This window comes from Pinus tabuliformis, chromosome Q, assembly GCF_031772625.1.
Source record: "Pinus tabuliformis cultivar Carrire ecotype Pingquan chromosome Q, CPIR1, whole genome shotgun sequence".
Lineage (NCBI taxonomy): Eukaryota > Viridiplantae > Streptophyta > Pinopsida > Pinales > Pinaceae > Pinus > Pinus tabuliformis.
Window position 1 is genome coordinate 10847547 of NC_142296.1, and position 23298 is coordinate 10870844.

The 23298-nt window shown below is 39.3% G+C and overlaps 1 protein-coding gene across 5 annotated transcripts in view; it reads left to right on the forward strand.

Moving 5' to 3' along the window:
* The window catches only part of PTAC3 (plastid transcriptionally active 3), a 461439-nt gene that overhangs the window by 19795 nt on the left and 418346 nt on the right, over positions 1 to 23298 (forward strand). For 2 of the 5 annotated variants that reach the window (XM_089383739.1, XM_089383740.1), the window contains exons 2-3: positions 111 to 282; positions 461 to 678. In XM_089383739.1, coding sequence (XP_089239865.1) covers positions 111 to 282; positions 461 to 678 — 390 coding nt within the window. The remainder of the gene's footprint in view (positions 1 to 110; positions 283 to 460; positions 679 to 23298) is intronic. The other 3 variants (XM_089383741.1, XM_089383742.1, XM_089383743.1) reach the window with 3 other exon arrangements.

Consider the following 23298-nt stretch of genomic DNA (forward strand, 5'->3'; position numbering starts at 1 on the left):
TGTATTTCCTTTCTATGTTTGATATGCTGCTATTTGAGAAAATATAGATGCATACCACAAGATGGTTGAAGGTGACCACTAATGCTTGAAGAAAGCTTCTTTTGATGCAGATGCATTCATTGCGTAAGGAAGTCAGTTTAGGTATTCGTCCTCTAGAAGAGACATTTATTGCATTGGCTCGACTGTTTGGGTCTAAGGGTCATGCATTGAGAGGAGAGGAAATCCTTGCAGCCATGGAAAAGTACAAGTTTGATATCCGTAGAACTTGGCTTGTTCTTGTTGGTAAACTACAATATTTCTGCAGTGATAATGCCATTAAGATTTGAGTTAGGCAAACACATAAGCTCTTCATTTTGTTTCATGTTGTTTATGTATAATTAAAGGAATAGTCATGTTTTTTCTTCTAGATAATTCTTTGAGACCTGAAATGTGTACTAAAATTCTAGTTAATTGAATGCAGAAGAGCTACATAAAGCTGGTCATCTCCAAAAAGCAAATGAAGTTTTCCTGAAGGGTGCAGGAGGTGGACTGAGAGGCACTGATAAACTATATGATCTCTTGATTGAAGAAAATTGTAAAGCTGGGGATCATTCTAATGCCTTGACAATTGCTAGGGACATGGAATCTCATGGAAGAGTGGCAACTACTTTTCATTTTAATTGTCTGCTTAGTGTACAGGTATGAGCAGAAGAACACACATGATGCTGTGTAAATCGGTGCACTTAACGTTTTCCAACTTCCAAGCATTGTTTTTTAGTGTGTTGCTTTTGAATCTCCTATTTGTTCACATGCACTAGTATGCATAAAATTTTCCAAAAGCCATATATTTTTGTTGCAACATGTGCTGATTTTTTCTCAAGCTGTTGTAGATTCCTGCGCTCTTTTGTAAGTAATGTTGAAAGATTGTTCTGTTTCCTAAACATGTAACTTGGTTCTTTTGCTTGATCAATGTGAACCATGTCAATTAAAGGAAATGGTAAAGCTAGCCATAAAGAGAATTTCAGTCTTTCTGAAAATTATCATTTAAAAGTTAAAGTTGTTGAGCTTTGCCTGTTTTATTATGCTCATTAAATACAAGATTACCCTCCTGCAAGGAGAGATTAGCAACCATCAGATTAATCTGATGGCTACAAAAAGGGATGAATCTATGACACTACAAATTTGACAAAGATTAAATGCACTTAAATGAATTTATTGCCAATTTGATAAAAAGGTTCAACACACTTCCTTATAAAATTACATTGTCAGAGATAAATTTCTATTTAAAAGAGACCCCACCTTTTCTAGCGATGACCAATAACAGATCTCCAAGAGGAATGATAAAGGAAAAAGGAAATTACTAATATTTATGGGAACTGATACCCACCAAAAATTGGGTAACTCATATGGGTTTTAAACTCCTAATACCAGCCCAGAATTATTTTCTCACGACAATTATTTATTCCCAACAATTTATTTAATTAACCAAATAAAAATTGAATTATCGAAAAATAAAATCATTGGTATCTTAACTTCCAGAAATATATGCAGCACAAAAATAAAAATTAGGAGAGATCAATCACACATTGCAATAGATAAATACCCACAGCAATCCTTCGTCATTTATTAATATGGAAAATCAGGGTTTTCGACCCATAGAGAATTACAAGGAAAAATACAATTGCTGGAACTTGTAACTCGGTCCTCACTGGACGAATTCGGCCTCCTGGAAATTGGCCTCTGAAGGAATTCGGCCTGGAGAAATTCGGCCCAATCAATCTGCTAGCAAATCGACCCTGCGCCTTCCCTACGAGCTGCCACTGCGCCTCAGGAAATTTGGCCTCCAACAAATTAGCTTTTCCAATTAAATCGACCTCCCTATCTTCAGCAACTTGGCACTGCAATCTCTAGCAACTTGGCCTCTTGGATACGTTCTTGAATCCTCCTGTAGTCTTCCTCCTCTGCGATTTAGTCTACTGAGCCACTCACACTAGGGAAAATTGCTCTCTTGTTGCGTCCCCTCCCTTGTGTCTTTACCTCTTCCTTAGGCTTCCTTTTATGATTTTCATTAGGCCTAAACCCCTAACACTAATCTCCCTTCTAGAAGATCTTGGAGATCAATGGTTGAGATCATTTCTAAGTCACTTAAATAATTAAGTTATTTATCCTTAGAAAATGACCTAATAGTCCAAAATAATTAATTGACTTTAATTATTGCACTTTCCCAAATCAGACTTAGGAAAGAAGATAAATCACTTACTCCACCAAGCAAGCACCTAAGGAGGCAATAGAATCATCTTCCACATGCTAAGACACCAAGCCTATGCCGAAGACCTTCTGAAGTTTGTATAAGCTTCAATGAGGAGAACAAATTCTCCTCCTTGGATAGCTGGTTAAAAGGTAATCAAACTGTAAGAAATGGCTCTATCTCCAAATAGGAGAATTTTGTTTTAAGGTCTGACGTTCCAGCTAAAGGAGTCATAAGTTTAAGTAGCATTCTCTGTAGCATGCTTATATAGTCATAAAGAATTTTTGAATCTTACACCTCTTGGTGACCATTCTAGAAGTCAGCCTTGAAGTCTGCTATAGTAAGCCAGCTACTTTGAAATTCATAAAAGACATTAAGAGATGATCAAGTTGCAAGTCTGGTATATCTTAAAATAATCCTTCACATTGATGTTGCTATGGAATGTGATATTGTTTGAAGGGGCCATATTCCCTTTGAATAAAGATCAAGGAGCATTGATGCCATCTATTGCTGTCTAAGATATTAAATTATCTTATCGATAACAAATGGTTTAAAAGGACTATAAGGCTTGGAGTACTCTGAAAATGCTAGGAAGGGTTTGATAAATCCTAGGGATTAAAGACAAAACCCTAGCACTGATGATTGACATTGAGAACATACATAATGAAGCTGTCTAGAATTCAAGGATGAATGCTTCACATCTATGGTTGAGCCTATGGATTAATTGCTTCCGCTTAAGAAGAAATCCTAGCTTCTAGATCTGACATTTTGATGATAAGGATGTTTTGCAGGTTGGAAGAAATCTAAAATTGAGAGGGAACTGTCACGATTCCTAGAGATAAGTATATTCTATTTTCTTTTATTATCATTTATGATGTGTAACTCTTGATAATGATGTGGACAAGGTCAACTCATTAATGATATGAAATCTTTGATGACGATATGGACTCCTTGATGATGTGGACTACTTGATGATGATATGGACTTCTTGATGACGATATGGATGATATAGACTAATTAATGATATATTTTCCTTGATAATATGGACTTATTGATGATGATAACGATGTAGGCTTGTTGATGATATAAACTCATGATATGGAATGATGGATGTTGACTTGATGATGACGTGAACTCCTTGAGGATATTGATGTGGATGAATCCTTGATGATGATGTGGATGAATCCTTGATGATGATGTGGATTGGACTCCTTGAATGAATTTCTAAATAATGATATGGGCTCCTTGATAATATAGATGATATGTACTACTTATGTGAACTCCTTCGTAATATGGATGAGGTCAACTTCTTGATGATAACGTGAACTTCGTGAACTCTTTGTTGATGACGTGGATTCCTTGATGACATGAACTCCTTGATGATGATGTGAATTTCTTGATGACGTGGACTCTGTGATGACGCTGATGATATAGACTCCTTGATGATGATAATGATGAGGACTCATTAATGATGTGGATGTGAACTCGTTGACGATGATAATGATGTGAGCTTGTAGATGATTTGTGTTGATTTATGGTAGCATCGGATGTGCTCCAAGTCTCAAATTTTGTAGGGAGGATTGGGCACATGTATTTCAAAAAACCCAAAAAGAATTTTGGGAAATTCCACTCGAAGACAGCTGTATTAAAATAAATAATTATTTTTAATGAGTCCTGTTGTCGCACAAAGGTAAGAGCCGTCACTCTAATCCTTACTCACTCCGTTTAGACTTTCTCCTAGACAAGTCAAGGGGGGTAGTCCCTAGGGGTAAATGAATAAGGAAAACCTATGGAACATAGGCTCTAGGAGACTTAAGGTTGAATAACTTAATGAAAATGAGACAAGTTTTGATTAACTGAGTTATTTATATATATCAATTGAGATGAATAAGACAACCACGAGATAGAAATGATTTTTAGACCAGTGCCTTAGATGCTCAATTAACCATGAACCTACTTGAAGAAACACAATCAAACTATTCAGAAGAAAATTAGAGATGTGATAGAAAAGACAATCATGAACAATTAGATGTAAAGCATAAGAAAATGCTCCAAATCTTAGCATGCAAAATATTCTAGCAATTAAATTTCGAAAAATTTAAATACCATGAAGAACCATGAAATTCAAATGCTAAGCAATTCACAATTCTAGAATTAAAATGATGTTTCTTTAATGACCCAGATCTAGAAAATTTGTTAATTTTCTTATAGTCAATCCCTAGATATGATTTTAAGCGTGTTTGACAATAGAGAAATTAATACGACAAAATTTTCCCCTTAAATTTTTAAAGTCCAAAAACCCTTAACACAAATAAAAACCCAAGAATGAAGTTTAGATTAAAAAATTGATTATTCCTTAGGTAATTTAATGTGAGAAAATTTAATGTGGCAAATGATTAATTAAATTCTTCAACGTGACAAAAAAAAATCAAAAGGGTTAATAAATTAAATTTTTAATGGGCCATAGGCCACATAAAAAATTAATTTCTCTAAATGTAAAAGTGTAAGTCCTCTTTTGATTTAATTCTTTTAGAAATTTCAAAGTCACATAATTTTTTTATTTTTATTTTTATTTTTATTTTTTAGTTAAAAAAATCAAAACCAAATTCACACGAGAAAAATTAAAACAAAAAAATAAAAATCAAAGCAAAAAATTAAAAAACATGAAAAGCAACCAAAAATAAAATAAAAATAAAATCAAAATTGTTAACCCTAACATATATTCAAAAGACAAAACAATTAAAAAAAAAGAGGAAATCGAATGTGTATGTAGGCAGACTTCGACGGCAATGGGAGTTGAGGGATGCAGGGTCGAGGGAGCAATGATGAGGGAGCTCGACGGATGCGTTGGAGATGAAAGGAGAGGAGCCGACAAGGGGTTTGGGCAACGAGGGATTGCAGGGAGCGATGAAGTAGCTGCGAGAAGGGGTGAGGAGCTTGAGGGGAGATGTAGTAGAGAGAGGTGGGATTATGAGGCAGCGATGAGGAAGGCACGTGGAAGAGGGAGCTCGGGTTGTAGGGACAAAAGTCGCGGATTAGGAAAGGACCTAAAGGGAAAGGATGGCAACAATGGCAACACAGAGAAGGAGGGACTTGTAGCGATGGGAAGGGAGCTCGAGGAGAGATGAGGAGCTGCAAGAGGGACGCACAGAAGGGTTTGCAGGTTGAAGGCAAGGGATTCGAGGATGAGGAACAACAGGAAATGAGGGCAAGCATAGGGCGGAGGCTTGGGTAGCGCAGGAAAAAAAAGGCTACGATCTGGCAGATTCGTGAAGCAGCAAGGGAATGACAGGGTTTAGCTGCGGCTAAGGGAGGCTACGGTGATTTGCAATGTGGAGCCACAAAAATGACAAGGGTTTGTAAACCCTTGTTCAAACCAATGTTGCATGACTTGTACTCGTATAAGACTCGTCATGACATTGATTTGTTGAATCGTATAAGACTCGGGAACGACCCTTATAAGACTCGAACAAATACAAAAAAAACTTAAAATATGGTAAATTTTAAGCACAAAAAAGAAACTAATGACAATTCCAATCCTTATAAGTTATAAAAACCACAATATATGCAGTAATTCATAACATCATCTCATATCTATAAAAGTACAACATAACATATTCGATTTTTGTAAGCAAAAAATTTAGATACTAAATAAGAAAATGACTCATGATTCCATAATTAAAATAAAAATGTCAGTGAGCTCAAAATTCAAATACATATGCCATAAATGATAAATGATTCTCATAACAATCTTGAGTCTCATTATCATGGATGACCATGCTTATAATAAGGCCCTCATGGAGCTAGTGGTAACATCGGAATGCTGAAGCAACTGTGAAGCAGGTGTATTTGGAGTCTCCATTTGAGATGGCAAAGTAGAGAGATCCTTGATCTCTTCATCAAGCCAACTCAAATCAGTGCTTATGGTTTTGTGCTATTTTTCCAAAGTACCCATTGCTGGCTACAAAACATTCTTCTCAAAGTTTGATACTCATACAAATGGTTTTGAAGGGAAAGAAAGTTTGTAGCAAACCGTGTGACAGCTGGGCGACTAAGCCCACCCTGTGTGAATTCCCTCATAAGGTTCAACACCCAAGCATGATTATAAATATACTTGGTAATTTGCTTGCATTCTTGCACAACATCTTGCACCCACTCCAACTTCCCAATGTCCTCTAGTATCAAGTCTATGCAATGGGCAGCGCATGGAGTCCAAAAAATGGTGGGATATTTGGCACAAAGCAACCTTCCAGTTGCCACATAATTTGCTGCATTGTCCGTGATTACTTGGACAACATTTGCAACCCCAACTTCCTGCACCACATCAACCAACAATGAAAAAATCAAATGTGCATCTTTTACATTTGCAAATGCATCAATGGATTTTAGGAACATGGTTCCTTTAGGGCAAGCTACAACAAAATTTATTATTGTTCTACCCCTCTGATCTATCCACCCATTAGACATAATTGTGCAACCTGTAAATTTCCATGAGCTTTTAATGCTGTCCAATTGTTCCTTGACACACTCAAGCTCCTCATCTAGCTCTTTCCCCCTATTTGCATTATAAGATGGGGCTTTGTATCCAGGGCCAGCACATGCAATGGCATCCAACATGGGCTGATAAAAATAAGACTTTGCATAGTTGAATGAAAGACTGTTATGGTACCAAAACCTCCTCATTGCCATATCTGCCTCCTTATTTTCATTAAAACTCTCCAAGGTTGGTTGAGATCCTGAAGTTGTACGAGGACTGACAAAAGAAGAGGATATACCCTTGGAGATGTATTGTTGATTCCTCCTGTAGGATGTGTGCCATGAGACTCTGTTGTACGGGAGATGTATTATTGATTCCTCCTGGAGGCTGTGTCGTGAGACATTGTGGTCTGGGAGATGTATTGTTGATTCCTTTTGTAGGCTGTGCCGTGAGACCTTGTTGTCTGGGAGATGTATTGTTGATTCCTCCTATAGGTTTTGTGCTGTGAGACCTTGTGGTTCGGGAGATGTATTGTTGATTCCTCTTGTAGGCTGTGTGTCGTGAGACCTTGTGGTTTGGGAGATGTATTGTTGGTTCCTCCCTTAGGCTGTGTGCTGTGAGACCTCTTGGTCAGGGAGATGATTTGAGATGGATGCTATGTATCTTTCCTTATGATGAGACTGATGATCTCTCCCTTAGGCTGTGGGTTGTGAGACCTATGATTGGTTGGGGAGATTGATCTTGATAGAGAGAGAGATTTGTATTTGTGATCTCTTCCTTGGGCTGTGGGCTGTGAGACCTATGATTGGTCGGGAAGATTGATCTTGAGAGAGAGAATGAAAAGTACCTCCCTGACTAAGAGGGAGTGTTGGAAATTATGGTAGCCATGGTTAGTATTTTCATCTTGAAAAGAAATTGAAAATTTAAATTTTATTGTTGCATTCAAAATTATTTCAAGTCAACATCATAATGTTTTAGGTCGGCTGGGCCCCTAAGAGGCGTCCATTCGACTCCCACTTGAAGGCTATATAATGGAGATCATTTTTCCTCATTTGGACACATCAATTTTTGTCTCTTACATCTTTGATTCAATGAAATTACAAGAGGGCCGAAATTTTAGGAGGATGCCGAAATTCTAGGGAGGGACTTGTTGAGAAATCTAGGGTATTCAAAGTTAACAATTTCTCTACTTGATAATTGCTTGTGATGCACTTTTACTTCTTTATCTTATAGTCTTTTCTTTGTTAGCTTATTAATATGTTCTTTCATTAAGACAATTACCAAAATGTGTAATCAAAAGACAAGTGAGATAGTATGTAGGCTTCTCTAGCTAGGGTCAAAACCTCTCACCTCTTGAGGAAAAACCGATCAAAATTCTTCTTCTAGATCTTCAATTGATAAGTACCAAGACCATGACACATACCTTTGACTCTAGTATCCTCCCAAGAACCTTGTCACCAACCTTGATGCTTTGTCTCTTCCTTAACCTTTCTTCTTGATCTTGAACTGCTTTCCTCGGCTCTTTCTACAGAAACTCGGTCTCTATCCTTCTTATTGCTCCTTCTCGACTTCCCCTAGAGGATCTCAGTCTCTAGGTCTTTACTTCGACCTTCCCAGAAGAATCCTTTCTTGCTACCCCAGAAGAAACCTCTTCTTCGCTTGCCAGAAGAAACTTTGCTGCCCTAACTTCGCACTGCCCAAAAGAAACTTCTCTGTCCCAGAAGAAAGTCCTTTTCGCTGATCCAAAAGAAACCCTAACTTCACATTACGCAAAAGAACTCTCTTTCTCCTTTCTTCGCACTTGTTTTCTTTTCCTTCTTCACACTTCTGCGTCTTCCCTTTCTTCGCACTTCTTCTTGTCTCAAGGTAAGTCGAGTTGCTTGTCCGAATTGTGTGTCTCTAAATGAGGCCAAGTTCCTCGATATATATACCTCTACACTGGGTCTTTAGGCCGACTTGATAGCTGGAGATTAGGCTAACTTGTTCTAGCATATTCCTTCATCGTTGTAGGCCAAATTGAATAGGTTTAGGTGACATGTTCTTGGAGGATACTTTTACATAGACAAGATGACTTTTTACGAAGTGTAACATGACTTCATTACATAACAATGACTCTTACATTTTATGACTAGATGGCAAATAAATCCTAAAGACTCTCAATGGGAGTTTTACTATCCTTGTTCATGAAACATGTTGACCACTGGAGTGGCACCTAATGATTAAATGAAAAACTCTATGCCCAAGGATGATCCAGAGGACACTTGTACCATCAGATATCATCAGTCAATAGAGTTTTTTAACTCTACTTCTATCTCCTCATTAGCTTTCTTGTACCCAAATTCCACACCTTGTAGGGAATTGTAATAAGTGATACTAGTAATGATGAGTTATGAGTCTGTAACATGCCTAGGATGTTGGGACTCGATCAGCAAACGAGTACACCTTGGAGTTTTTTTTTATCTGGTTAATTATCCATTCTTTTTCAGAAGCAGATAATTTTCTGGGTTTTTTCACTCACTTTTTACCCCAAAGTCGGGGTGACGGTATGAAGGTTGAGCCCCTAACACATCGTAGTGTCTAGAGTCGATGTATATTACCATATTAGATCACACAAAAAATTTCGTGGAATTTGGTTAGGTCTAGGTAGTCATTTGTTAAATTTTTAGTTTTTACGCATTGCGGAAATTGCAATAAAAATTATACTTGTAATGTAATAAGTGATGTCTAGAGAAGTTGTATGGGGTATGAGTAATAAAATTTGCACCTCTCACCCTCAACTTTCTACTATGACACACTTTGAATGGTTCAAATGTGTTTTTAACCCTCAAACCCCACTTTTCCTAAGTTTAGTGGGAAATCTGACAATTAATTAAGCCAAAAATTAAACAAATGGAGAAAAATAAATATTCACACATGTTAAATGTTGTGAAAATGAGGTGGAAAATTATGGGGGAGTTAAAGCGAAGTCCCAAGGTGATGTGGACTCCTAAAATCAAGGAAAAGATATGTGCTCAAATAAAATCGAATTTCTGGCTTCAAATGAGAAAACTACTTACTTGGAAATTCGAATTTGTGAAGTTAATGCACATTTGGGAGGATTTGAAAGAATATTTGGTGGAGATTTTTGTGGGAAATTGTCCCCACATGGGTTACCGCCCATATACACTTGTTATTTCATTATAAAATTCGAATTTGGCACATAAGAGAAGAAGAAAATGATGTCCACTTGCCAAAATTCGATTTTTACACTTGGCATTGGAGTTCCATTCAACAAATTCGAATTTGTCTTTGGGATTGTCACCTCATGCCACTTGTTTAATCACTTCTACATTGGGATTGACTCCCATAGTTCTATATAATAGAGCCTTGAGCTCTCATCTGTATCATCTTATTACTAGCTATTGTGCTTGCGGAAGCGCTGATGCCTTGTACACTTTCAAAAATATAAATAAAGACCTTGGGGTTTCATTCATGAGGTATTCCTCCTTTGGGAGTGTGATGAATTGCTGATCATTGGTATAATTCATTTTACTCATGTTTTGATCTAATTTGTTTCCATATGCTCTTGTAGATTTGTTAATGTAGAGCTATCTTGCATTGACATTTGATATAGAAGTATGCTCTAGTTGGTTTTAAATAAATCTCTAGAGTTTTTTATCATTGTTTATTGCTAAATCTATATGGAACTAAGTCTTAATTGAAGTTTTGTGGAGGGAACATCTTGTTGGGATCACAAAATCAATCTTGAGGGGAAGTCTTTGGAGAGACCAACCCACTCTTGATACATTCTTAAAGGAGATCTCATTTGTTCTTTGAGCCTTCATAGTCTTATCTTACAAAGTGTTTTGCAGGGGTTTTGGAACATAGCTTGTACACAAGCCGAGTACTTCTAAATTTAAATTTCTTTTAAAAAGAACATTGTACTTCATTTCTTTCATTTGCTATATAAGAGCTTGAAGATGGCTAAACAAAGAACGAGATTTTACTCAAACTCTTTAGCTTAGCTTTTTGTGAATTATAATTGTACATATACATTTTATCTTGCTGATTTTTCCACTAATACTTAACTTGTTTTGCAACCATTGTTTGGATTGTTTGCTAACTCTTGTGTGGCAGATTTTGAAGAGCAACCTCCGCAACATCTAACAAGTGTTTGTAGGACCTTTGGCAAGTGTTGGGGGTTCGATTTCCAAGGATGTCGTGAGCCCTTTTGAGGCTTATTTTGGCCAAGTCGAGTTCACTAGAGGGCTGCCCATTTTCCTCTCTAAGCCGTGGGCATTTGGAGGAAACTCACACCTTGCTTTCCTTGCATAAGTTTTGGGAGATCTTGTCACTACTTTCTCAAGAAAGGAGGTCTAATGTCCAAGTTTCAAGCAATTATTGTGAGGACTCTTCTTGAAATTTAGTTGAGGACTTTGAAGGGCCCTCTTCTCATTGTAATATTAATAAAAGATCTAATTTGCTTGTGGGAGCTTGGGATTTCTCCCATGGTATCCTATCTCCCCATTTAAAGGGAGGCCTCCCTTGGGTGGATTGACATTTGCATTGTTTAAACTTTCACACTTCATTCACTTACATGCATGCTTTAATTGAGAATTAACACAACCTCACTATCACATTTCATTTTTAAGTTAAAGTTTGTTACAATTTCATTTGAGCTTTGCATTTTCTATCTCATTGTTGTCTGGAGCTACAAGCTTACACTTTACTTTGGGCAATTCATCTTTTACATGCAAGCATTTTATATTCTTAACAAACTTTGATTCGTTACCATTTACCTTGGTAAATTGTTTCATGAGCACTTGAATACATGCTTCATTTTTATGCTACGTTGTTATCTTGAATATTGGAGCAATTTATTGTCATTGTCTATTTGAAACAAATTTTACTTTTAAGCAAATAAATTGTATCATTTTAATTCATTGATGAGACACATGCAACACTTGTAAGCAAATTCCTCCAATTGAGGTTATAATTGCAACTTATGTTGAACATTATTTCATTTTCAAGCATTGCAAATCAATCTCTCTTTTGGGGAAAAAGCTTACATGCATTTCATTTAGGCATTTTAGTATAGGAAGGCCGCAAGCCTCATTAAAATTTTACCTTTAACATAAGTTGGTTGAAGTAGACATCTTAGGGATCCTCTACTCTTCTATTGACTCTTCACTGTGAGATCCATATCTTTGGGCGATGGTGAGGTCTGAGGATTGAAGAGTTAAATTGTAATCTTGTTGTAGAGATAATTAATAAAATTAACCAAGAGCACATTTCATTACATTTATTTTACTTGTCTCTTGATGATTTGAGTTTTCATATGCAAAATCTATTCCAAAGCAAGTATTGTAATCCTTTTAAACAAGTGCTTTCTTTTCATGTTCAAGTCTAATTGCATATTGATGTCTCGGTTTAGCATTTCCTTTCTTTTACATTTCCAAATTAATTATTAATTTTTGGGTTTTGGCAAGATATGTTTCACATGCTTTGATTTATAAAATTGATTATCTCAAAAAGCATTTTGTATCTTACATATCTTGTGCTAACAAATTTTGTTTACATTTCATGGTTACTTTACTTTCTCTTTTGAGAGCATTGCATTTTACTTGAGCAAATATATCTTTAAATTAATGAGCAAATTTCTTATAAGGCACTGGTTTTATGATTTTTCTCATGTTAATGATCGACATTGTTATTTCAAGCTGCTCACATCATATTTGCTTATAAATCCTTAAAAATAATCCATTTTCACTATAACACTCTCCTAGAAACTCACATGTTTTAACTCAACTTTTTATTAGGGACCTACCCCCTTAGTCAACCTAGGAGATAGCTTAGATAGAGAGAGTCGAGATAAGTGTGACAACCCTTTCTTTGAGTTCCCTACCACCAACCACACCTTGTGGGGTTGAAGACTTTTCCCACTAACTTATAGGTAGGTGTAGTCGGCAGGGGTTAACAAAACCCATGAAGCAAGTCAATAAAATAATTTCATTTTTCTTATTTACATCTCATTACATAATTCATATTTACATGTCAATATGAAGACCGATTCTAGTTACACTTTTCAACACTCCCTCTTAACTAAGGAGGTATTCATAATGGTATTTGGACTTTCTCAATTTGAAGAATCTCTCATAAGAAGAATTCGGATTTGTAACTCATTTGTATAGCATCATACCAACCAACATTGTTATATAGCAAGGCCTTGACTAACAACTCTACCTCTCCACAAGATCAGAGCACAATGCTGGCGAGACCAATGATTTATAGACATACTCAGCATTATCTCTCTAGGGACATACCCCACCCGGGTTCACTCAGGATATGCTCCATAAGGACTTTTTTTCTTGGACTCCCCAGTCTCAAAAGAATATCGGTCCTCCACAACTACTCTTTCATGGGATTTCACCCCCTAAGAGCATCGAATGCCAAATGATTACACAATTCTCCTTTCTATCTTCCCAAGTGAAGATTAGAACAACATGTCTATCACTCCTTTTTATACCAGGAGGTTTTATTCCATTAAAGGAATGTACTCATTCCTATCACAGAGGAATGTACCTAAGCTTCTAGCTTAGGAATTTCCAAGTTTCTTCCAAGTAAGAAACTTCTTCTCAGGCTCCCTCTTAACCAGGGACCTATTGCAGCTCCTTATGTGGAGATCCTGAAATAATCGGCTTCTTGAAGAACTCCTTTCTTTGATGTCATGACTTTTTTCTTCGTCAAGGAGTCTTCATCTTTGGGAACTTCTATATATAGGGCAGAGATCATACATCACTTTATTCATGAGTCAGTCATGTCCTCAACTCGTCAGAAAGTGATCCATCAGATTCTCCATCTGGCTTTGCTTCATGTCATTCTACTTTCATGCCATATTTCAGAAGGACATTACATCCTTCTATATGATCTACTTGGAAGTCATTTACAGATCTTCCCTTCGACAGTCCTACACAAGCCCAACCAGATGTTAGTTTAAATAATCAATGAACACTTCAACTCAAAATTACCTTTGTGATGATCTTTCACCATGACATCTTCCTATAAGTATCATCATCCTGCATGCAGATTGACACATCTCCCACAAATATCCATTGTCAAGGGTCTCTATCTTTTTCGGACTTTCATCAGAGTCTTTACATCCTTCCGGGATATCTTCTAGTCAAATCTTCTTGGACTTCGGATGTTGAATGCTTTCCACCTTCGTTGTATATTAGCATGATCTCTTCCTATCTTTTCTCACACACTTCATTCCCAGGAGCTTCCAATCATAGATCCTTGATCGTAGTTAGCTGCCTCATGATTCATATCATATTATGTTGATTTCATCTAGTGCGAATCATGCTTTACTGCAATCTTTCGGAGGAGAATATCCTTTCTTCTATTGATCATGTTTCCCAAGATGGAGATAGTGATCCATATTATCTGCAACCATATGACATGAATTTTATATAGCCTATGTCAACATACATACCTCATCTTTCTTTTGGTCATCCAAACTTCTTCATTTGAAAGGACTTTATTCTTAAGCCCTTCTTTCTTGTTATGTCATCATACCATCATTCCTTGAATCCTATGAGTAGGAATTCCTAATGAAAACCTTTTGCTTCCTTTCTACATCGGTGAATCCTTTGATGAGAATTCTATTAGAGAAACTCGAGGATGTTTCATATTCTTACCCGACAGATGTTTTCTTCTATGATGATCTTAGTCGATGATGACCTCTGCTTCTATAAGTATTAAAGAGGTTTCCTAAGAGCTTCCTATCCTTTGTAATCAGTAGGATCTATACCAAACATACTTTCTGCTTCCCATGTCTCGAGCTCTTACTTCTAATGCTTCTATACTATTTTCTAACCTGATGCATCCTATCTTATTTAAACTGCACCCTATCCATAATTTACAACTGGAAAGTCTCTTCTCGAGAAGAAGATCACCTCAGTCATAGTAGAGATCTTTTATTTCTTCATTCTTAGGCTTCTTTGACTTAGGTTCTTTGACTTCCTCAGTAATGTGTGCTTCTTCTCTATTCCTCTTGTTCTTGCCACAGTTAAAACTTAAGACAATCTCTTCTGTAGTGTCCAACTTCATGACATCCATACCATCTTATCTTATCCATGTTCTTCCTCTTCTTTGGAGGACCAAACTTTCCAAATTTTCCTTTTCTTCTTGTCATTGTAGCATATGCTTGATTCTTCTCACTTGGCTCGAAATCAATCTTTGCCTTCAGTCTGGTTTCTTCGATCTTACAGAGTGACCATAGATCTTGAAATGGAGTAGTCTCTTTCTTCCCATATAAACTTGAAGTGAAGTTACCCCATTCTTCCAGTAGTGCATTTAGTACCACTGTGGTCATCTCTCTATCAGACATAACTTCTCCTAGTTCTTGTAGTTGATCTCGAATTTCTAATATCCTCATGAAATATGAGGCTATTCCATCTTCCCTGGATATCTTTAGTTTGTAGAGTTCTTGCCTTAAGGAGATTACTTCTCTTGCCGTACTCACAAAAAACAACTCTACCAGTTTGTCATATATAGCTTTTCCAATTTTGATACATATGGGATTATAGAGTCTTTTATAGATTCTATAAGAATCCTTTGGGCTCTCACTTCTCCCTTCATGTATCTAGCATGAGCTTGAGTATCTTCTTTTGGAGGCTGGGTTATTGATCCCTTAATGTGATCCATGACCTCATTCTCAATAAGATTTAGGTCAGTCCTTTTCTTCCATGCAAGGAAATTTACAACCCCAACCAATTTATTGCTTTCCTTGCAAAAAGACATTTTGATATTATCAGATATAGTCATAGACTTACTTGTCAGATTGCTGCTTGCTTCCTCTTTTATCTTGATGTTGATAGAGGACCTTCTTCTTGAGTGATTGATGAGAGAGAGCTTGATTCACGATCCTTTGATGATGTGATGATATTTGAAGTGCTTCTAGGGTTTTTATTTTCTTCCTGCTTCCTTCGATCTAGGGTTTCTTTGATGTATATATTGAATTTGTTGATAAATTTCGACTTGCTTTGATGCCTTCTATGAAGATCGATTCTTGTGTGTCAACTTGCTTTAACTGCTCCTTCTTGCCTTCAACACCTAAGCTCTGATACCATGTTGATAAATCTAGGGTATTCAAAGGTAACAATTTCTCTGCTTGATAATTGCTTGTGATGCATTTTTACTTCTTTACCATATAGTCTTTTTTCGTGAGCTTATTAATATGTTCTTTCATCAAGACAATTACTAAAATGCATAATCAAAAGACAAGTGACACATTATGTAGGCTTCTCCAGCTAGGGCCAAAACCTGTCACCTCTTGAGAGGAAAAATCAATCAAAATTCTTCCTCTAGATCTTCAATTGATAAGTACCAAGACCATGACACAGACCCTTGACTCTAGTATCCTCCCAAGAACCTTGTCACCAACCTTAATGCTTTGCCTCTTCCTTCCTTCGCCTTTCTTCTTGATCGTGAACTACTTTCCCCAACTCTTTCTAGAGAAACTCGGTCTCTATCCTTCTTACTACTCCTTCTCGACTTCCCCTAGAGAATCTCGGTCTCTAGGTCTTTACTTCGACCTTCCTAGAAGAATCCTTTCTTGCTGCCCCAGAAGAAACCTCTTCTTCGCTTGCCAGAAGAAACTTTGCTACCCTAACTTCTCATTGCCCAAAAGAAACTTCGCTGTCCCAGAAGAAAGTCCTTTTCGCTGATCCAAAAGAATCCCTAACCTCACATTACCTAGAAGAATTCTCTTTCTCCTTTCTTTGCACTTCTGTTCTCTTCTTTCTTCGCACTTCTGCGTCTTCCCTTTCTTTGCACTTCTGCTTCTTCCCTTTCTTCGCACTTCTTCTTGTCTCAATGTAAGTCGAGCTGCTTGTCCAAATTGTGTGTCTCTAAATGAGGTCGAGTGTTGATTTGGGGTAGCATCGGATGTGCTCTAGCCACGAATATTGGTGGAGAGGCTAAGGCACATGAGATCGCCAATACCTAGAAAGGGTTTGGGCAGATTCTAAATAGTTTGGGAGATATTAAAATAATTAATATTTTTAATGGAGTCCCTAAGTCTAAACTTAGGGAAATTAAAATATTAATGTGAATTAATATAAAACTGTGTTAGAATGGTCCAAAAGTCATGGATCAAGCCAGATCTAATTTTCGCTATTGATGAGGGAGTTAATCTCGGCCGTTGATTTGTCAACGAGAAAAGTATAAGAGGAGGCTTGAGGGTCACTTGGAGAACACATAGAGTTGATCAAGATTTCAACTTCCTGGGGTTGGGTTTGTTGAGGAAGTCGAGAGAGTGATCAGAGTTGTAGTTGAGGGGCAGTGAATACAGAAGCAGAGAGGCAGAGATAGCACCAGGAAGATCAACGTAGTAGCCAAGAATGAGAGACGTAGAACCAGCTAGGGGTTCATGCGGAGCCAGCCATGGCTCACGCAGAGCCAGCCATGAGTTGCACAGTGCCTCAGAGGGCCAGCGTGGGTGACGCAGAGGGCCAGAGGGCTGATGCAGTGCCTCCAGAGGCTGAAGCAAGCCAAGCCAGAGTGACGCTAGGCAAATGTTGGGCCATAAAGGGCTGATGCTGTCTCTAGAGGCTGACGCTGGGGTTTCGTGGGGCAGATTGGAGCTGCGAAGCTATCAGAGTGATTATTCGGGGTTTCAGCCGGAATATCTGCTTCCGAGTAGCGAGGTACTACTGCCGAGATTTTCTCTGTTAGGTGAGCTGGATTTGGCAGCCATATTGTATTTTGAAATTGCTTAATAAATCAAACCCTCATATAGCTACACTGATTAACCCGCATTGGGTTTTCCAGGGACATTAGTCCAAAAACAACGGTGTCACTTGTGTGCTTGTTTCTATTTCCTTCAGTTGATGATTTGTAATGTGTTGAGCATGTACTTGTATTTATTTCCAGTATTTATATAGTAAATAACTTGTTAATTAACATAACAAGTAGGTAGGAATAAATCATAAAGTTCATGAAAGGTTTCTAACGTGTCAGACTTAGAAATTCCAACATGGTATCTAAGGGTGGTTGTAGATCACAAGAGAATTGAGGACATCAACCGAACAAAGTAGCAACAATAGAAAACAACTTTCCCGAGTGACAGAAGCTGTTCCTAACAGAGTAGCAGCAAGAAAGGGGTGACGCAGTGCCTGTGTCATCAAGATTGAGTCAGGAAGAGGCAGCGCAGAGGCTGAGGGAGGCAAAGGCAGGCTCACGTATAGCCATGTAGAGGCCAGGAGGGTTGACGTAGTTGGCTGAGGAGGCTGATTTGCTGGTGTCGGGATTGCGCAGAGCCTAGGAGCTCTAACCTTTAGTTTGCTGGGGTTTAGGAGGCTGTGGGTAAGTTGCAAAGTGGAGCTAGTGGGGTACTGTAGTCAGAACAGTACCTAACAGGGCAAGGCCAAGGTAGAGGGAGTTGCTGCCGAGGTGAATTTTTAGCCAAGGAATCCAGATCAGTGTTGCACTTGCACAGACGATTGGAGAGGGGCATCTTGACATTAGCAGAAGGGTTTCAAGGAGGGAAATCAAGGCTCAGAGGAGTCATACCGAGAACTTCCAGGAGGGAAGTAGAGGAGCAGCGAAATGGCACTACACAGAGTAAGAGACCAAGATAGACTGGACGGAGCCTCAAACTTTGTAGTCTGGAAGGCCAGAATCTTATCCGTACTAGACAGGAATCGTGTCAAGCACTTCGCCTTGAGGACGATAGCTATCCCAGTTGACCCGACTGATAACGACAGGTACGAGGATGCAATGGTGAGGGCTAAGAGTATCATCCTTGACGGGGTCAAGGATCATATAGTACCACATATTGCTGAGAAGAACACGACACAGGAGATGTGGGAGGCCCTGACCAAGTTGTATCAGCATACTTCCGTGCAGAGGAAGATGCTACTAGAAAATCAGTTGCAATCATACTAGGGGCAGAAGGGAGAATAGATCGACCCATTCCTCGGTTGATTGAAGGAGATCCGAGATCAACCGACTCCCATAGGGGCAATGCCGGATCCAGAATTGATGGTGAGAACAACCCTAAACGCAGTCTCATAAGATTGGGAGGTGTTTGTCCTGAGCATACTGGGCAGGGCGACCCTTCCAAATTGGGAGGAAATGTGGGCTGCTCTTCGCCAAGAAGAGATCCAAAGGCTGAGCAAGGCGGGAAGCAGCGATAAGGGGATAAGAATCAAGAAGGAGGAGGAGGAGGATGTTTCCCTAGCATCTGAGGGAAAGCAAGAGAAACGAAAGAAGAAGGACCTCTCTAAGGTCAAATGCTTCCACTGTGGGGAGCTGGGTCATTATGCGACTTAGTGTCCAAGGAAGAAGAGTAAGGGAGAGGCTTCCGAGACCAAGGCAGTGCCAACAAGGGCAGAGAAGGAAGTGGAGATAGATGATGATTGTGCCATGAGTGCTTATGTGCCACTTCAGAAGAAGTGGGGAGACATCGAGCTGTAGTCAGGAGGACTACAGGTGATGAGGGGCAAGATCCTCGAGGTACCCAGCCTCTTGGATTAGACCTTGCTACGGGAGCCCTGAAGAGGAGTAGCAGTACTGGCGAAGTCAGTAGAGACGGATGCAGATGGAGCGATAGAGGGAGCTATAGTGCAGGATTACCAAGACAGCGCGAGGCTAGCAGGATGCAATAGTGCGAGAGGCACGAGAGTGTTGCACCAGTGCAGGATGGCACACAGAGGTGTGCAACGGTGCGAGATGCATGGAGTTGTTGCAACAACGTAGAGGTCAGAGAGGGAGCACTTGTCACTGACAGAGGGAGCTTCCGCATCAGGAATGTTTTTAGCCTGACGGAGATGTCAGAGTTGGGAGATCAGTTACTTACTTCTCAGTAACTGAGTTGTAGTGTAGCAGTTAGCAGTGGTAGTGCTATGGGCAGCACGATGCAGCATGATGAGAGGGGTTGCAGTGCAGATGCAGCAGTGGCAGTGGCAGGGCCATGGGCAGCAACATGGATGCAGAGGGAGTTGCAGTACAGATGCAACAGTGGCAGTGGCAGGGCCATGGGTAGCAGTACAGGATGCAACAGTGTAGAGGATGTTGGGCAGCAGGCCTAGCATCAGCACAGGGACCGATGTCGGATGATCAGAGTGATGCTCAATGAGGAGTATTACTAGAGCACAATCCTCACTAAGAGGGAGTGTTGATTTGGGGTAGCATCAGATGTGCTCTAGCCACGGAAATTGGTGGAGAGGCCAAGGCACATGAGATCTCCAATACTGAGAGAGGGTTTGGGCAGATTCTAAACAGTTTGGGAGATATTAAAATAATTAATATTTTTAATGGAGTCCCTAAGTCTAAACTTAGGGAAATTAAAATATTAATGTGAATTAATATAAAATTGTGTTAGAATGGTCCAAAAGTCATGGATTAATCCAGATCTAATCTTAGCCGTTGATTAGGGAGTTAATCTCGGCCGTTGATTTGTCAACGAGAAAAGTATAGGAGGAGGCTTGAGGGTCACTTGGAGAACACACCGAGTTGATCAAAATTTCAACTTTCTGGGGTTGGGTTTGTGGAGGAAGTCGAGAGAGTGATCAAAGTTGCAGCTGAGGGGTAGTGAATACAAAAGCAGAGAGGCAGAGATAGCACTAGGAGGATCAACGTAGTAGCCGAGAGTGAGGGATGCAGAACCAGCCAGGGGTTCACGCAGAGCTAGCCAGGGGTCACGCAGAGCCAGCCAGGAGCTGCGCAGTGCCTCAGAGGGCCAGCATGGGTGACGCAGAGGGCCAGAGGGCTGACGCAGTGCCTTTAGAGGCTGACGCATGCCAAGCCAGAGTGACGCTGGGCAAACCCTGGGCTAGAAAGGGCTGACGCTGTCCCTAGAGGTTGATGCTAGGGTTTCGTGGGGCAGATTGGAGCAGTGAAGCTGCCGGAGTGATTATCCAGGGTTTCAGCCGGAATATCTGCTTCCGAGTAGAGAGGTACTATTGCTGAGATTTTTCTCTGTTGGGTGAGCTGGATTTGGCACCTAGATTGTATTCTAAAACTGCTTAATAAATCAAACCCTCAGATAGCTGCACTGTTTCCCTGCATTGTGTTTTTCCGGGGACATTAGTCTAAAAACAACAGTGTTATTTGTGTGCTTGTTTCTATTTCCTTCAGTTGATGATCTGTAATGTGTTGAGCATGTACTTGTATTTATTTCTTATATTTACATGGTAAATAACTTGTTAATTAACAGAACAAGTAGGTAGGAATAAATCAGTAAAGTGCATGAAGGGTTTCTAACGTGTTAGACTTAGACATTCCAACACCAAGTTCCTCTATATATACACGTATTCCCTGGGTCTTTAGGTCGACTTGATAGTTGGAGATTAGGCCGACTTGTTCTAGCATATTCCTTCATCGTTGGAGGCCAACTTGAAGAGGTTTAGGCGACAAGTTCTTGGAGGATACTTTTACATAGACAAGATGACCTTTTACAAAGTGTAACCTGACTTCATTACATGACAATGACTCTTACATTTTATGACTAGATGACAAATAAATCCTAAAGACTCTCATTGGGAGTCTTGACTCAAAAACAAAATCCTTGCTCATGAAACCCATGAAGCAAGTCAATAAAATAATTTTATTTTTCTTATTTACATCTCATTACATAAATCATATTTACCTGTCATTATGAAGACTGTGTTAGAGTCGGTCTTGAGCCCTCCATCAGCGATCAAAACTCTTTGCATTTGCATAGGTAGGTGTCTCATCAGTGTCAATTTTTGCATCCCATTAGGCATGCCATAACCCTGATGGAGGAGCTGGTGTATTTATACCCTCTTGGCATTGCTGGATCAGGTCATTTCAGTCATTAAGCTCTTTCAAGATTGTCTTGTCTTGTCTTGAGGTCAAATTCCTAGGTCTAGGGTTTTGGTCAAGTATGTCTACAAGGTCATGTTTCTGAAGGTCAATAAGTGCTCAGCAAGGCAGAGGGATGATTGTAAAGATGTTTCTTCGAAATTTTTTATCTGGTACAGTTAATTTTCACCATGGATTTAAAAACTCTGTTTTTAAAGCCAAGGTCATTTTTCAAATTTTTGTAAAAAGTGATGAAATTTCAAAGGACTTCAGCGGACAGCTTGTAACCCTGGTCCCCTTGCCAAGATCCCTCAGATGATCTCCCTGCAAAAAGAATCAAGCCAAAGCACTAAATGAGTCAATTTCAGGGCAAAGGAAACCAAAAAGTCAGTTTTATAAAGTGTCAAAGAGAAACATTAGAAATTGGGTTTGAGCATGAAATTTATTCAAATGAAACTTATAAAAACCCAATCTCCCTCCTTTTACTCTCATTGTCCATCCATGACACTTGCAAGAGAGTTTGGGCGAGTGATTGAGTGAAAGGAGTGAAAGTTGAGCGAATTTGGGCGTTTGACAGGCGCGCGACCCGTCAGAGGGGTTCCCGCAGTTCAGTTTTTTAACGGGCGCGACCCGTCAGGCGCGCGCGACCCGTTGGGTGAGGCGCGCGACCCGTCAGCGACCTCCCTTCCAAACTTCTTGCAAATTTGTTCAAGCACCCGCCAAATCATCAAATTGCTTGAGGTAGGTTCTCCAAACTTGGAAATGATTGCTGGTTATGTTTGAAGGACATCATGAATGTGTTTTTAATGATCAAATTGTGCAAGAGAAAACGCTCCATATGGCTATATATTAAATTTGTAAAAATTTGCTAGGGTTTATTGCTGTTTCAATGGTTTTTTCCCTTGTAAACATTTTTCCTCATTCCCATTTCATTTTCCCTGTATGTCCATGTAAATTTCCCTTTTAAATTTGTAAAGAAAATAAACCCTACCCCTTTTCCCTAAAAAATAAAAATCAAGCCCTAACCCTACCCCTCATAATACCCATGTAAACACATGAATTTGATGATGCATGTGCATTGATGTTTACAGTGTTTTTCCCTAAGTTCCCTGTTGTATACATGTATTCCCATTTTCCTTGTAAAAATGTCCCTCCCCTAACATTTCCCTCATGTTCCTTGTCCCCTTGAAACAACATATAAATAAGCTTTTTACAGGCAGAAACAACAGCACAGTTTGTCCACTTTGCTCCTTAAACAATGTCAGAACCTATGAGCAAAGTGATGACCAGTCATCAGCTTCAGAGATTGAGGTACAGAGGAGGCCTCATAAGGGTGGAAAAGGTGGTCATCTTAGGCGAGAGGAGCCCACCTCTTTAGCAGAGTTACAGGCTTGTCCTATGGCAGTCACATGTTTCCAGTATATGTCTTGCTATGAGTTTTGTGAGAGGATCTCTCGGATTCAGCACCACAGAGAGTTGGCTCGCCTATTTGTTTTACACTTGCATGATGGACATGTCAACTTTGCGGGGGTGAACTTTACATTGACACCCGAGGTGATCTCACATGCCACAGGGATACCTAATGCTGAGGAGGTGTGGAATAAGCGCAAGGTGCTGGATAGTGTTCACTTGAGCCTTTTGTCCGGCCACCATTCATGAGACATTTGGCAGGTGTGTTTCCATTCAGGTTTCTCAGGAGCGAGTATGCTCCCATGATGAGGCTCATCATGCACTATTTTACCTGTGAGGGCAGATTTTCACAGGTATATTCATACCATATTCGCTT